We start from the raw sequence: 16,199 nt of genomic DNA, 5'->3' as shown, positions 1-16,199 counted from the left end.
AAACAACATTTGATTTTGGTTTTGGTTGTTGTTATTTTGTTTTTTTGGCTTTTTTTTTGAGATGGAGTTTCACTCTTCTTGCCCAGGCTGGAATGCAATGGCACAGTCTCGGCTCACTACAACCTCCGCCTCCCGGGTTCAAGTGATTCTCCTGCCTCAGCCTCCCAAGTAGCTGAGATTACAGGCATACGCCACCACACCTGGCTAATTTTGTATTTTTAGTAGAGATGGGGTTTCTCCATGTTGGTCAGGCTGGTCTCAAACTCCCGACCTCAGGTGATCTGCCCACCTTAACCTCCCAAAGTGCTGAAATTATGGGCATGAGCCACTGTACCCGGCCCAGAAAATTATTCTTCTCGTTTAGACTTAGAGTCAAATAATTTGTCAGCATTTATAACCATTAGCATTTATAACCAAAGACACAACATACCAGAATCTCTGGGACACAGCTAAAGCAGTGTTTAGAGAGAAATTTATAGCACTTAAATGCCCACAGGAGAAAGTAGGAAAGATCTAAAATCGACACCCTAACATAACAATTAAAAGAACTAGAGAAGCAAGAGCAAACAAACTCAAAAGCTAGCAGAGGGCAAGAAATAACTAAGATCAGAGCAGAAGCGAAGGACATAGAGACACGAAAAACCCTTCAAACAATCAATGAATCCAGGAGCTGTTTTTTTGAAAGATTAACAAAATAGATAGACTGCTAGTCAGACTAGTAAAGAAGAAAAGAGAGAAGAATCAAATAGACACCATAAAAAATGATAAAGAGGAGATCACCACTGATCCCACAGAAATACAAACTACCATCAGAGAATACTATACACAACTCTATGCAAATAAACTAGAAAATCTAGAAGAAATTGATAAATTCCTGGACACATACACCCTCCCAAGACTAAACCAGGAAGAAGCTGAATCCCTGAATAGACCAATAACAAGTTGTGAAATTGAGGCAGTAATTAATAGCCTACCAACCAAAAAAAAAAAGAAACCCAATAAATCTTGACTGAGCAGTAGGCACTGATCTAGACATGTGGGATACAGCAGTGAACATGAGCTACAAAAGCTCCATGGCTGGGCGCAGTGGGTCATGCCTGTAATCCCAGCATTTTGGGAGACTGAGGCAGGCAGATCGCTTGAGCCCAGGAGTTCAATACCAGCCTGGGCAATGTAGTGAAATCCTGTCTGTACAAAAAAATACAAAAATTAGCCAAGCATGGTGGCGTGCTCCTATAGTCCCAGCTAGCTACTTGAGAGGCCGAGACAGGGAGGGTGCAGTGAGCCAGGATCACGCACTGCACCCTAGCCTTGGTGACAGAGCAAGACTCCGTCTCAAAAAAGTAACAAACAAACAAACAAAAACTACGTAAAAGTAAGTTTTATATAAGTGAGAAAAGGCCTCATTGAGATGGCATCTGGACTAACACTTGGAAGGAGATAAGGGAAGTAGCCCTGTGTATGTGTGGGAGAAGAGTGTCCTGGACAGAGGGAATGGAAAGCAAAGGCCCTGAGGCAGAAGCAGGCTCGGTGTGCACAAGCAAGCCCTTGCACTAGCAAGGAGACAGTGGGACTGAAGAGGAGTAGGCCAGGGCACACAAGCTGGAGATGAGGTCAGAGGCACCCCTGGAGCCAGATCGTGAAGGAGCTAGTAGACCTCTGTAAAGACTTGGGAATTTTATTCTGCCTGAGATTGAGGGTTGAGGGGGGAGTCATTGTTTTGCCCAGGCTGGTTTGAGTTAGGTTTCAGGTGCTCGTAGTGGCAGGCCATTCATCTTCATTGCTGTAAATACATTTCAATTTATTATCCATTCTTCTATTGATTGATATTTAGGTGATTTGCAAGAGATATTAATTGTAAGGAAACTGAACAAGATATATCCTTTTTTAAAAAATTAGATAACTTTTGTGACATAACAGGTCAGTTCCAATGACAGTCAGGCAGTCAATCAATACTCATGGTATACATTAGAGATAAATTATGAGTACATGTATATTAGTGTCAAACAGTAAAGTGTGCAAGGTTGAAAATACAAAGATATGCCAGGTAGATTGCTTGTCTTCAAAGACCCTATAGTCTAGTTGGAGATAAGATATATATGCATATGGAACAGCAATTAGCAAGGACACATATAGGCAGCACCAAATAACGTCTTAGGCAATTTGCTCCATAAGCATTCTGAAATGGGCAAGGTCACTTTGGACTCCAGTGATACAAGATTTATAGGGCAGCTGAGAATTTAGCAGAGCCTAAAAACATACATAGGATTTGGAAAAGCGGAGACAGACTTTGCAGACATTGTCTGAGCAAGGGAAATAACAGGAAGGCCAGCTTGTGTTTAAGGGGTCTGTGGGTGGTCAGTCTGAGTTAAAGTTTAGGATTCACTTTAAAGCCTAATGGAAATTTGGATAAATGTAATTCTAAAGTAAAGAGCTGCATTCAAATCTGGGAATATTGATATAGTCCACATTTCTCAATCATTTTGATGTATTAATGCCACATTTACTGTTACTAAACCTCAAAGTTCACAAGGCCTAAATGTTTTAAATATATGTATTTTTAGACCAACAAAGAAAATTCATCCAGTGTGACTGTATCAGACCCTGAGACGGAAAATAAGGCAGGCCAGACTCTGGAGAACAGCTCATTAATGGCCGAGCTCCTGAGCGATGTACCCTTCACCCTGGCCCCGCATGTGCTGGCAGTGCAGGGCACCATCACTGACCTTCCTGACCACTTACTCTCCTATGATGTCAGCGAAAACTTATCACGGTTTTGGTATGATTTCACTCTTGAAAATTCAGTGCTCTGTGATTCATAATCTTTATGTCTGTTTGCACCTTAACAGCTTTAAAATATGTTCACCTATTTCATTTGACCTGTTTGATGTTCTTTGCCGTTTCACTGTTTAAGGCCCTCAGCAAAGTAAGGATCATAAAGCAAAGAAAATAGCATTATGTTAATTACTCTATTTTAAGAAAATGTACATTTGTGTACAAATTGAACTTAAGTTCTACTTCCTTTCTCCCATATAATAAACATAAAAATTAGGCTATGAAGGTTTTATGAAAGGAGTCAATTCCTTCAGATGGTCTCTCAAAATATAACACCTCAAATTTATCTTAGAAGAACTGTGAAAAAGAATTGTGGCATTTTTTAGTTACCACAGCTCCGAAGTCTGAGCTAGACGTGGGTGTGAAGTCTCCTCTCTGGTTTGTAGGAAGTTGAATTAGTGTTATTCCTGAATTGTTTTCTTCCACAGTGTTTATGAATGAACTCAGAAAAAAAGTTACCAGTTCGCTTAATTTCTTCAGACGCATTGATGTGGAAGTTTAAAACTTGTCCTAAACAACAGTGCTAGTTTGCTGATACGAGAATGCTAGACCTGCTCTGCGTGCTGTTTCTGGAGTGGCCCATTTCCGTTTTCTGAAACCCATGGCAGCCCTTTCCATTGTGAATAATTTCTATGTTCCCACCTTTGTTCTCTGCCTTTGCGCTACTTCAGTGTGCTCTCTGACCAGCTTTCCAAAGAACTTGCCCTGCTTCTGCCTCGGTTGGCATTTGCTCTCCTTACCACATATGTTCCCAGTTGCTGAAGAGATCCACATTTCCTTTCAACCTCTCTGCCTCCTCAAGAAAAACATCCCATGATGATACATATTATTGCTGATAACACGCTTATTTAGAAATTTGTTGGCCACAATACAGATGGAAATGTTTTACTCCTGGAAAAACTAAAATCAACTCATTTCCAATTAGAGTATAGGCAAAACACCTACATATGACTTTTAGTTCTTGAATATCCATTGTTCACTTTAATGAAAACAGAACTGCCATTGGTCAATAAACTGTAAAGGGAAGAGGCAAATTGTGATAGAGAATTTTCTATGCCATGGGAAATTGAAATCACATTTATTTTGATGACCAGCAATATGATTTATTAACTCTGTGCCAAGTTTTAAGTATATTTTTTCACGAAGAGTACCATAGTGAAACTAAACACTGTGCATAAAGGTACATGAATTATTCCAGTTTTAAAGTATTATTATGCGTGTTTGTTTTAATAAATGTGGCATGGTTTTAATACAAATGCTATGTTATTTAAAAGTTACAGGAACATTTCTATTGACAAAAATATGCTTCCTTTACTTATTATGTTACCATATGATGTTAATGATTACATTAGATCTTTACATAGTTTTTATAAAGCATCAGTCTAGGAAATATGACTTATTGCTGATGCAAATGTGAACATTTTGTAGTAGTTTTGTAAAAGCACATCCTTTTCAAATATCTATGTTAATGTACCCTTAAACTAAATGCAAGCACATAGTCAGTTTGTCTAGTTTATGTGTGAAATTTTGTCTAAAATACCTAAACATTTCATCTATATTTATGTCTACCATGTTATCAATGTTTATAAGTACCTTCATGTGTCTATAAAAATGTTATATTTAAATAAATGTGAATTAAAATAAAATTTTGATTATTTTCAGATCCAGAAAATGGGTTTTTTTGAATCATTTTATCTGAATGCAAGTTGTTAATTCTTTAGGAGCCAAAAAGTTTAAGTATATAGTTTGTATAGTGCTAGGAAAAATATGCAATTTCCTCTTGCATGTGAGTTTTAAGGAATAACTTTGAAAATGGTAAGATCAGTAGTCCTGGCTTAATAGGACTGGAGGGATTTGAGAGAGATGACATGAGCATTTCTAGATTGATCCCATCATCACAACATTTAGTAAGGGCCAATGTTAATGATCTTCTTTTTTAAACAAAAATATTGTGAAAATGACCATTTAATTTTTTATTTGGTATATAAATTAATGTTTCTATGAAACATTAGAAATCAATAAAGCTAACCTCATTTTACCTAAGAGAAAATTGAAGCCTAGAAAGACTAAATGACTTAAATCACTTAGTGATAAATAAATGCCTACCTTAATAGTGTTGGTAATTATAATATATGATAACAAAGCCTTGTGATATGGTGGGAAAAAGTTCAGGCAATTGAGGCAGTCAGGCAGAGTTGGTAATGGCTCCCTCCCTCATAAGCTGCGGACCTTTCAATCAGTCCCCTAACTTCTGGTGCCCTCAGTTCTCTCAGTTGTTAAACACTAAGTGTTCATAACTTGCAGCGTTATGCTAAGTTATAGTTGGTGTATGTCAAATGCCTGGCAGCCTAAAGCCTAGCGCATCATCAGTATTCTGGGAAACGGATTGTTATAATTCTCGTTATTGACCATACACACACAATACTATAATGAAATGCAAAATATATATTAATTGAACTTCTTGAAGAGTAACATAAAAAAAACAGCTACCTACATTAACTGTAGATCCCCCTCCTTCCCAGTATTTTGTTCCATATTAAATACCTTACTATGAGAAATATTCCTAAAATGTTAGTTGACTGTTCTGCCTTAGCTAAGAATTCCATAATGAACATTTTGTTCTTTTTCTCATTATTAAAGTCTTTTTCCTAATATATGTTATTATTGCAAAGTACTATAGGCATACAATGTGCAGGTGATTTTACTGAATCTTATTTATTTGTTTATTTGTGATGGAGTTTTACTCTTGTCACCCAGGCTGGAATGCAATGGCATGATATAGGCTCACTGAAGCCTCCTCCTCCTGGGTTCAAGCAATTCTCCTGCCTCAGCCTCCCAAGTAGCTGCAATTATAGTTGGCTGCCACCATGCCTAATTTTTTTTTTTTTTAGTAGATGTGGGGCTTCACCGTGTTGACCAGACTGGTCTCGAACTCCTGACCTCAGATGATCCACCCGCCTAGGCCTCCCAAAGTGCTGGGATTACAGGCATGAGCCACTGTGCCCAGCCTTGAATCTTATTTTTAGCCCTAAAATACGTTCAAGACTTGCATGTATTTTTTTTCCCAAGCTTTCTTTAAAGACATTTGCATTCTTTCCTAAAAACAGAATGAGAGAGGCTATTCTGACCATGTATTACCCTGGCTAATTAAATTTTGATCAACTGAACTTTCAAAATTGTACCATTAAAACGTTAGCAAAGGCACAATTTTTATTAACAATTGCAGAACAAATCTATAATAGTTTTTTAAGGTAAACATTCATGGACATCAACACTTGTTTTTTTCTTTTCTTAAAGAAAAATGGTAAATTGAAAACAGTATGAAAAAATTCTTCTAAAATTCCCAGAGATTTCATTTCTCATAATTCTAAATGACAGGTGAGGAGAAGCAAGGAAAGAATCTCACCCAGGTTCTGAAACCATAGTACATCAGACTACCTCTGTACCTCCCATGGTAACAATTGATCAACAAATGAACACTGCCCTCAGTAATCTAGCAAAGAATATGTTTCTTTCAGAGATTAATGCATTATCTTATTAATTATGTCAATAACTCACACAAAATATAAGTTTATTGGAAATGTAGTTGAAGGATGTTTTGTCTTTTAAAGTTTTTGGGAAATACAGGTTTATGGACATTATCTTTTGAGCATTTGTCCCATATTGCTGAGGGCATGACCTAGGTATTATTGGGAAATCTAAAACTTTCAGAATAAGTCCAATTCCATTCATACTACATTGGCTTGAAGGATTAAGTATTCTTATGTTTCAGGAAAAGGACTCTTTATGCCATATGGTTTGGCAGATAGGTGTGTGTAAGAAAGAGAAAGATGTATTGATTGACGCAAGGAACTCTGTTTCAGTCAATATGACAATATGTCAGTCTTTTAAAACTTTAAATAAACTTTTTATTTTGGAATAGTTTTAGATTTACAGAAAAATTATGAAGATACCACAGAGAGTTCCCATATACCCCTCACTTAGTTTTCCCTGTTGTTGACATCTCACATAACTACAGGACATTTATCACAACCAAGGAATCAACACTGGTACACTGCAATTAACTACACTGCACACCCTGTTCAGATTTCATAGTTTTCCTCTAATGTCCTTTTTCTCCTCCAGCAGCCTATCTAGGATAGTACATTACATTTATTTAGTTGTCATATCTCCTTAGCGCCTCTTGGCTTCAACAGTTTCTCAGACTTTTTATTTTTGATGACCTTGACAGTTTTGAGGAGTACTGATCGAGTATTTTGTAGAATATTTCTCAAGTGGGGTGTATCTGATGTTTTCACATGGTTAGACTAGGGATATGAGTTTTTGGAGAAATATTAAAAAGGTGATATGCCCTTCAGTGAGATTATATCATATTGAGAGTAGTATATGCTATAAACATGACTTATTACTGATGACGCTGACTTTGAATACCTGGCCAAAGTAGTGCTTCTCAGGTTTCTCCACTGCAAAAGTTATTCCTCCCAACCTTTCTATACTCTACTCTGGAATTAAATCACAAAGCATGACCCACACTCAAGGAGTGGGGAATTAAACTCCACCTCCTTGAAAGGCAAGTATCACATAAATTATTTGGAATTCTTCTGCATGAGAGAGTTGTCTCTTTTCCTCAATTTATTTATCAGTTATTTATTTATATTAGTATGAACTCAGGAATCTTCAGTCTTTTTTCCAAGTCTTAATCAGTGCTATCCAAGAAACATATTTACATTTTTATGAAAGTCGATAAAATTTGGAACATTTTACATGGTGCAGATGAATACCATTTTATGTTGGATATGATAGTATATTCTATGGTTTCCTCAAAATTTATCTTCCTGTTAATGTCAGGTATGTATCTCCTTAGCTTATCATGAATAACCATATATACCACAGACCTTCCTTGTAGGGCTAACAGTGTTGCATTGTAAGCAGAGCCCCCGTAGATAACTGGCCTTTTCCTACCTTATTCCTAAGATGGTTGCATCTTATAAATAATGTCATTCTTCAGCAAGTGGTATGGAAATGAGATGGTAATGTCATTATTTCCTCTTTAAAGAATCAAGAAAACTCATGACACAAAGAGCTCTTCTCTGTAAAAGGTGAGACTTTTTTTTTTAGTAATAGCAAAAATAAAATTGTTCCTTCTTAATTTTCTAAAGAAAGATGGATTTCATTTTCAACATTAAGAGGTAGTTTTAAGAAGCAGTAGAAGTCAGCCTGGGTAACATGGTGAAATCCCATCTCTACAAAAAAATTAGCTGGGCTTGGTGGTGTGCACCTGCAATCCCAGCTACTCTGGAGGCTGAGGTTAGAGATCATCTGAGTCTAGGGAAGTCGAGGCTGCAGTGATGCAGTGAGCCATGATTGTGCTACTCCAGCCTGGTCGACAGAATGAGACCCTGTCAAAAAAAAAAAAAAGAAGAAAAGGAGAAGGAAGCAATAAAAGGAAGAAGAAGAGGAAGAAGAGGAGGAGGAAGAGGAGGAGGAAGGAAGAAGGAGAAGCAGCAGCAGCAACAGCAGCAATAAAAGGAAACCAAGCTTCTTTTGGAGGGGAAAAGTGCCCAAGAATCTCATAGTTTTACTTCTCATTAGCGAAAGCTCACTGCGTGCTAAAACGTAAATTGGATGAGTGGATCTCATTCAGTTTCATTTGGGAAGGACACAATCAAAACAAAAAAACAACTTATGTAGTCTTTACAAGACACTTGAATATAATTCCTTGTCAAGAATTTACCCAACCCCAATTTTCACCCTTACAAAAATAAATAAATAAATAAATTCCTTACAATCAAAGGCAAAGCAAAGGGTAATTGCATCCAGAACAAACCATCAGTTGGCTGACTCTGAACCAGCCCCAGCAGAGAGCTTGCTAGTCACTGCCCAGGCCAGAAAGGGAGTCAGACAATAGAGCATTTCAGAGGTCAGTTAAGGAGACAGGTTCCAATTTAGGACTGCTGCCAGGGATGTACAATCCAGTGTCTGACATCTGGGTTCTGCAACTGCCAAATCTACCCCTTGTGTGGCCACAGGTGTTGGCTATAACTCTGAGGCACATGGGAGAAGGAACAGGGTAATGTCAATGTCATTGTGCATATGTGTGTTTATGTGTATGGGTTTTCTTTTAATTTTTTCAAAAGGTACATAATTTATTTTGTTTTAAAATGAGTGTATTTCTACATAATGGCTGGGAACATTTGGGAGACTAGCAAAGAAGAAGCTTTTGTTCAAGAACAAGGGCAAAACAAAGCTGAATTTTTACACCTACAGGGTACATTGTATGCTAACATGTTGTGTGTGATATTGTTAACTTAGTCATTTGAATAGGCCTTCTCAGGACAAAAATAAATAAATAAATGGATGCCAAAACGCACACAGGCAGTTGGTATAAGATGAAACCTAAATACTCATTCTCTTCCTGTAGTCTTCTCCCCTCATCTTTGTTTTGGATCTTCAGGAGAATTTGTGTTTATCCACACATATTTTTGAGCCTGGAACAGACTGTATGCAGTCTTCTATCTCACACTGTACCACTTGTAGCCATCAGCTAACACAGCTTAAAACAAGAACACTGAACTTTCCTCTCCTTTTTGCTGGAAACTTAGCTACTGTCTATAAAGCAAATCTGGAAGTTTCTACCTCAGGTAGCTGTTTGAGTTTCCTAACCCTAAAGATGTAGGCAACAGTAGAAGAAATGAAGATGATTTAGAGAATGGAATGATCCTGGTAAGAACCTTAAAGAACAGATGGTCAGTAGGTTAGAAAAAAAAAATACAGGTCTATATCTCCACAAATTAATTGGATGTTTCTTCCATGTTTTTCCTATTCCATATCCTGAAATTAGAAATTGAACTTCAAGGAGGAGGAGGAATCTACATATTTTATCTTCATATTGAATCCCTTCTAAAGAGAAATGCTTGAGTCCTTGGGCCAATGTCTGTCCTGCTTTTAAAACTAATGTGATCTGCAATGTTTTTTCATTGTATCCTCTATATAATCCACCAGGCAAGAAGATTTCTGACAGGTTATACTTTGTATTTTCTATTACAAAGATCAAAGGTAAATTGAATGTGCTTTTTCAAAGATTAACTCCCATCCCTTATTTCACTTAAGAATCTGTGCTCTGACTGGGCTTGTGCTTAGCACATGATAACTCCTCAGTCAGGATTTGTTGAACAAATGAGTGAACCAATGAAATAAATCATCAAGTTATTTATACATGAGATTTCCCGAAAGCAAAGGAATAGAATTTAAAAACTTTTGTCATTTCTCCAGCCTTGGGAAGAACTGTGTTTGTGGTGTTTGTGCAGTTGAAAATAATGCTTAGCTTACCAGGCCTCTACAAATTGTGCCTTTTATCTGTTTTGGGTATTTTCCATGTTTCTCAGGTTGTGTTTTCCTCTGTCCATAATGACTACGTATGTCTTCGTGATGAGTAAGAGCTGATTCTAGACAATACAGTGTATGTTGGTCCGAGGTTGTATCTAGCTGCCAAGTTTCCCTTGTGTGTTCTTGGTTATGGTAGTGTGTATTCCTGTCCCAGAATGAATTAGTCCTATCTGACCTGTCCTTGAAAAATGTTTTCCTTTTTCATTTGCTTGCCTCCAAGCACATTTGGGTATTTTTAAACACCTTGTTTTTTTAAAAAAAAAGATTTTTCCAGGAGCAGTGGTGCACCTTTGTTTCAATAGTCTCCTGTATCTCTGTCCAACATTTCCTACTCAGCCAGTTCTATCCCTTCATCATATAAGCATGTTTAGCGCTTTTCTAACTCCAACTATCAACTCTTTTTTCCTTCTCTTTAGAGCCAAGCTTCTTGAAAGAGTGGTCTATATTTGTACCTCTAGTTTCTTACTTTCTATTCATCGTCAACTTCTGCAATCAGATTTCACATCCCTCATTAGAACCTCCCCTGAACTGGTTTATACTCGGCCCACCTTTAAAACCTGCCAAATGCCTTAATCTCTCTCTCTCTTTTTTTTTTTTTTTTTTTTAGATGAAGTTTCACTCTGTCACCCAGGCTGGAGTGCAATGTCAGTGGCACAGTCACACGATCTCAGCTCACTGCAATCTCCACCTCCTAGGTACAAGCGATTCTTCTGCTTCAGCCTCCCAAGTAGTTAGGATTACAGGCATGCACCACCACACCTGGCTTTTTTTTTTTTTTTTGTATGTAGTAGAGACAGGGCTTCACCATATTGGTCAGGCTGGTCTTGAACTCCTGACCTTGGGTGATCCACCCACATTGGCCTCCCAAAGTGCCGGGATTACAGGCATGAGCCACCATGCCTGAACTATCTCTCTTTGAGGCAATTAATCACTATTGATTAATCCTACTTTCTTGAAATTGTCTTCCACCCTTCATGTCTATGACACTTTTGCTGGTTTTCCTTCCCTCTCTGTAACCATTCCATTTTAGACCTTTGGGGACTTGTTTTCACTTCTACTTGTAAAATGTTGGTGTTCTTCAGAATTCTGCCTCTGACTCTCTTCTCTACCTTTTCTTTTCCCTACATAATCATATCCATGCCTTATCTGCCAAATCAATCTTCAGCCCAGAACTCTCTCAAGTTCCATATCCATATACAAAATTTGCCATCAAATGTCTCCCTTGACCTTTACTCTCAGCTTCTATAACAGATCACAGTAGCTGCTATTTTTATTTGCTCTACACTCTTTTTCATCTCCCTCCCCTCTACCCACTTTCCTTTGAGGAATTCTGCATCACTTTATGTAGTCCTGGTGGGAGCAATGATACTTATGGCCATTTCTATACAACAAGGTGATAAACACTTAACCTAGCCTAGTCCAGTTATCATCCTTCAACCAATACATAGATGTCAGGAGAAAGAAGCACCTATTTTGCTGGGTTACTACTGACAGCCATCCTTTCCTCCATGTTTCAAAGTCTTGACCATATTATTTGAGGCCCTGGATTACCCAAGCAAGAAACTAAGAATCTATCCATTCTTCTTTCTTACCTCAATACTCAACTGATGATAAACTTTTGTTAATTATACATCTAAAAGATTTGTCTATCAAATGTGTACTCCAGACCTACTACTACTCCTACTTCAGTCCGGGTCTTTATCACTTCACCCAGCTGATCTCCCTACATCCAGTTAAGCCTCCCTCCCATCCATCCTCTACACTAAAGCCAGAGGAAATATGTTAAGAAATACGGATAAATTCCTCAGGGGCTCTGTGGTGTCTCTGGAAAATTGAGGCATTTTAAGGCAAACAAGGGCCCCCCACCTGCCCCTCCAGCCTCTGCAAATGATATTGCAACTCCTATATTCTGTGTTCTTGCCTATTGAGCACTGCCCTGCACTGTTTAATATGCCATACCTTATTTAATTATCCTTATATTCTATTTCCTTTCTCTGGAATGCCCTGACCTTCCCTTCTTCACCCAGCTAAATCATATTACAAGACTTTTTTTCCTGTATCATCTCCTCTAGGAGTCTTCCTTTATTTTTGCTGAGCTGCACTGATGTCTTCGCATGTTTTTGTGCTAACCTGTGCTCCCCTCTTTCAAGGTTCTTGATCCATAGTGTTATAATTGTTTGTTCCCTGTCTGCTTCACAACTCTGAATTGATACCAAATAGACTTCCTTGATTAACATGATGCCTGACATACAGCATGTGCTCAGTAAAAGTTTGTCCAGTAGGTGAATGATTGAGTCACTATTGATTCAAGGAAATATATGAATTATATATCATCTATATTAGACTAGTAGATGTTGCCTTTGTGTCTGTGTTGGAAGCCTTTAGAAAACCCTTCAGATATCCATATTAGAATATGCTACATTTCCTTAATGCTCCCAAACATATCTTGTATTCTAAATAAATTAACTTCTTAAATTTCTACCCCTTTTGTTTGGTGACCTATATCAGCATTAATACAATAAAGACATTTTACATTTATTATAATTTTCAGACAGTGTTAAATCTTCAGATTAAATTTTTGGGATGTAAGTTACTATGAATCTGTGTATTATTATTATTATTATTATTATTATTATTATTTTAGAGACAGGGTCTTGCTCTGTTGCTCCCAGGCTGGAGTGCAGTGGTGTGATCATAGCTCACTGCAGTGTCCAAATTCCTGGGTTCAAGTGATCCTCATACCTCAGCTTCCCCAGTAGCTGAGACTATAGGCACATGCCACCATGCCTGGCTAATTTTTCAATTTTTGTAGAGATGGGATCTCACTTTATTGCCCAGGCTGGTCATGAACTCCTGGCTTTAAGCAATCCTCCTGCTTTAGCCTCCCAAAGTACTAGGATTATAGGCACTGAGCCACCATGGCTGGCTGGATCTATCTATTATAACTTCAGTTTTATTTTTTGGTTTACTTTATTTTTTATTTTATTTTATTTTTTTGAAGCGGAGTCTCACTGTGTAGCACAGGCTAGAGTGCAGTGGTGCAATCTCAGCTCACTGCAACCTCTGCTTCCCAGGTTCAAGTGATTCTCCCACCTCAGCCTCCCAAAGTGCTGGGATTACAGGTGTGAGCCACCACAACTAGCTAATTTTTTGTGTGTATTTTTAGCATAGACGGGGTTTCCCCATGTTGGCCAAGGTGGTCTCAAACTCCTGACAAGTGATCCACCCACCTCAGCCTCCCACAGTGCTGGGATTATAGGTGTGAGCCACGGTGCCTGGCCTTTTTTTTGGCTTATTTTAATATCTACCTGGGAAGAACTTTCTTCCTCCTTCTATTAAATTAACATTATTTAATGCCAATTAAATTACATGGCTCTTTTCAAAGCATGGACTTGAGTAGATTTAAATATGTACCATAAAATGGAATGCCTGATTTTTTAATGGACTGTAGCATTTTGTTTTTATATAATCTAATCTTACTGAAGGATTTGGAAATGTTAACCCTTTTGGTGATGGCCCATATTGAAAGATAAGCTCATTTTGCTTTTGAGGAAAATAAAATTATTTGAAGAAGGAAAACCATAATTTCAATTTTCATGCAATCAAAACAGGTTCTAAAATATTCTTTAACTGGTCCATTTATTTGATAGACAGTTTACTGACTGAATTTAACTTTTTAATTTCTGTAATGGATTATAAGGATTTTGTGCAACATTAGTTAACTGAATTTCTAACGAGGTTGCTTACCACGTTAATTATTGCAGCCTCTAAGCTTTCACATTTTCATGACTCCTCTTCTCTCCCAAGATGCAAGTGCAGGTATACAATACATCATTTTCAACAAATGGAGAATAGTAGCCAATCTCTTAAAACTATGATTTAGCCTATAAAAGGAAAACAAAAAACAATCCTGTTGTTGGTTAACAAAATTCTCATTTCTGTTAAGTAAATAACAAGTTGCAAATACTTTGTAACATCAAGAAGTCTTTCATTAGAAAGAGTTTCAGCAAAAATAGTCTCCAGAACTTAAAAGCAAATTCTTTTTTTTTGTTGTTTCTTTGTTTGAGATGGAGTCTCCTACTGTCACCCAGGCTGGAGTACAGTGGTGCGATCTCTGCTCACTGCAAGCTCCGCCTCCCGGGTTCACGCCATTCTCCTGCCTCAGCCTCCCAAGTAGCTGGGACTACAGGTGCCCGCCACCACACCTGGCTAATTTTTTTTTTTTTTTTTTTGTATTTTTAATGGAGACGGGGTTTCACCATGTTAGCCAGGATGGTCTTGATCTCCTGACCTCGTGATCTGCCCGCCTTGGCCTCCCAAAGTGCTGGGATGACAGGCGTGAGCCACCGCACCCGGCCTTTTGATTAAAATGCTAGGTTAAATTAGTGCCAGGGGTCAATAGTTTCTTCTTTTCCAAATTGAAAGACTACTTGCTGAAACTCTCTATACCCACCTTAGTTTTCCCACCTGAGTAATTTTAAGTGACTCTAAGTTTCTACACTTGGCAATATTTAACTATAAGAGAGTGATTGTAGGAATTAAACCCCCTTTAAGCAACCAGTTGTCTTCTGGGTGTAGGTTATTTCCATTCATGGTTATTTCCACTGGGGCTTTTCTAGTATATGTTGAGATACACTTGAGGCATGATTTCTTTTTTATGTGGATTGTGATAAAGGCTTTATTTCCCAGTGTAATTTCTAACCACCCTAGGGGGCGAGACCACTGGACTTGCTGCTTTGGTTGTGTGGAAGTACAGCAAATGTGATATCCTTCAGCCTGGGTGTGCTTTGTTATGCTTGTTAAGTACAGAGTGCCAGAAATGTGCCCTGAGCATGACAAAACATAATACACAAAAGACAAGTTCTCTATCCTTAGTATTTTTCATTCTAGAGTCTAAAATTACAGGTAGCAGTAATAGTATCAAGTTGACCACTAAAGACAGGTTTGATCATCATGAAATGCCAAGTAAGTGAGCCAGTTTAAATGAAAGTCAGGGAAGGAGGTGATTCAGAGGCCAAGCAATAGTTATTCAGAGCATCCAAAGAAAATTTGTTGGGGCTAGTATTATTTTTTTCAATTACCTTGCCTACAATGTGTCATTTATAATGCAACAAGATACAGGAAGAATGGACAAATGGACAGGGGTGGTGGCGATAAAACAATGCGGAGCTACAGCGCCTAGACATGAAGCCACATTCTCTTGTGACTAGCCTGGAAATAATGAACTATTGAGTACATGTCTCCTTTTCGGCCCCCTTCTCACTATTGAAACTTATTTCCCACAGGGCCCAGTCAAGCCAACCTCTTTTTCACCTACTCATTCCTTACCTCCTTTCTGGTGCCATGTCACTCCTCTGTTGATGGTATTTCTCCCTCTTTTGGTCTTATGTCCTGCCTGTGCACACACACATGCTCACTGCAGCTCTGTTTCCAGCCCCCTCATGAACGTGTTCTCCAGGAATGGCCGACACATGTCATCTCAGATCCCCTCTGGCTCTGGCATTCAGATTTTCCCACTGTTTCTTCCACTTGTTTTCTCACAATATTGTGTGATGAATCTTAACTCTCTAAGTACATTGTAAGATATATAAGGGTGAGCTGATGATTATTTTATGTAATAAAACACATTGCATACAGTAGGTGCTCAATGAATACCTGACTTCCAAACATTATTGGAGTTATTGGATCTCAAATGATTGACCACCTACGTTAGTGTCAAAGGTCTTCAATGCCGAAGTAAGATGTGTTATCACCACTGTCACTGGAGGATGATTACTTTCCCTCCTTCCCACCTCTTTCCCACTCCCTATTTAATTAAATGTGTTCTTTAGTATATGCTCCTTCCCCTACAGCAGATCCTCTCCCAGAGATGCACCTCCTGCCAGCTAAAAAGTTGGCCTACTGTGCTCTTCTACTATGAACAGATGTACTCTCAGTATTGCCTATCCTTGTTACTTGGATATGGAAGTTTGCTTTTC

General features: G+C 38.2%; 1 protein-coding gene across 2 annotated transcripts in view; it reads left to right on the top strand.

Annotated features, from left to right (window-relative positions):
- Positions 1-4,507, top strand: part of UMAD1 (UBAP1-MVB12-associated (UMA) domain containing 1) — a 247,701-nt gene extending 243,194 nt beyond the window's left edge. For both annotated transcript variants that reach the window (XM_017893878.1, XM_017893877.1), the window contains one exon: positions 2,565-4,507. In XM_017893878.1, the coding sequence (XP_017749367.1) occupies positions 2,565-2,822 (258 nt within the window). In that variant the 3' untranslated portion in view covers positions 2,823-4,507. The remainder of the gene's footprint in view (positions 1-2,564) is intronic.
- The last annotated feature ends 11,692 nt before the right edge of the window (positions 4,508-16,199 follow it).

Source organism: Rhinopithecus bieti, unplaced genomic scaffold (assembly GCF_001698545.2).
Source record: "Rhinopithecus bieti isolate Rb0 unplaced genomic scaffold, ASM169854v2 scaffold_23881, whole genome shotgun sequence".
Classification (NCBI taxonomy): domain Eukaryota; kingdom Metazoa; phylum Chordata; class Mammalia; order Primates; family Cercopithecidae; genus Rhinopithecus; species Rhinopithecus bieti.
The sequence above is the reverse complement of the archived record's forward strand: the minus strand, read 5'-3'. Positions and strand labels throughout refer to the sequence as shown.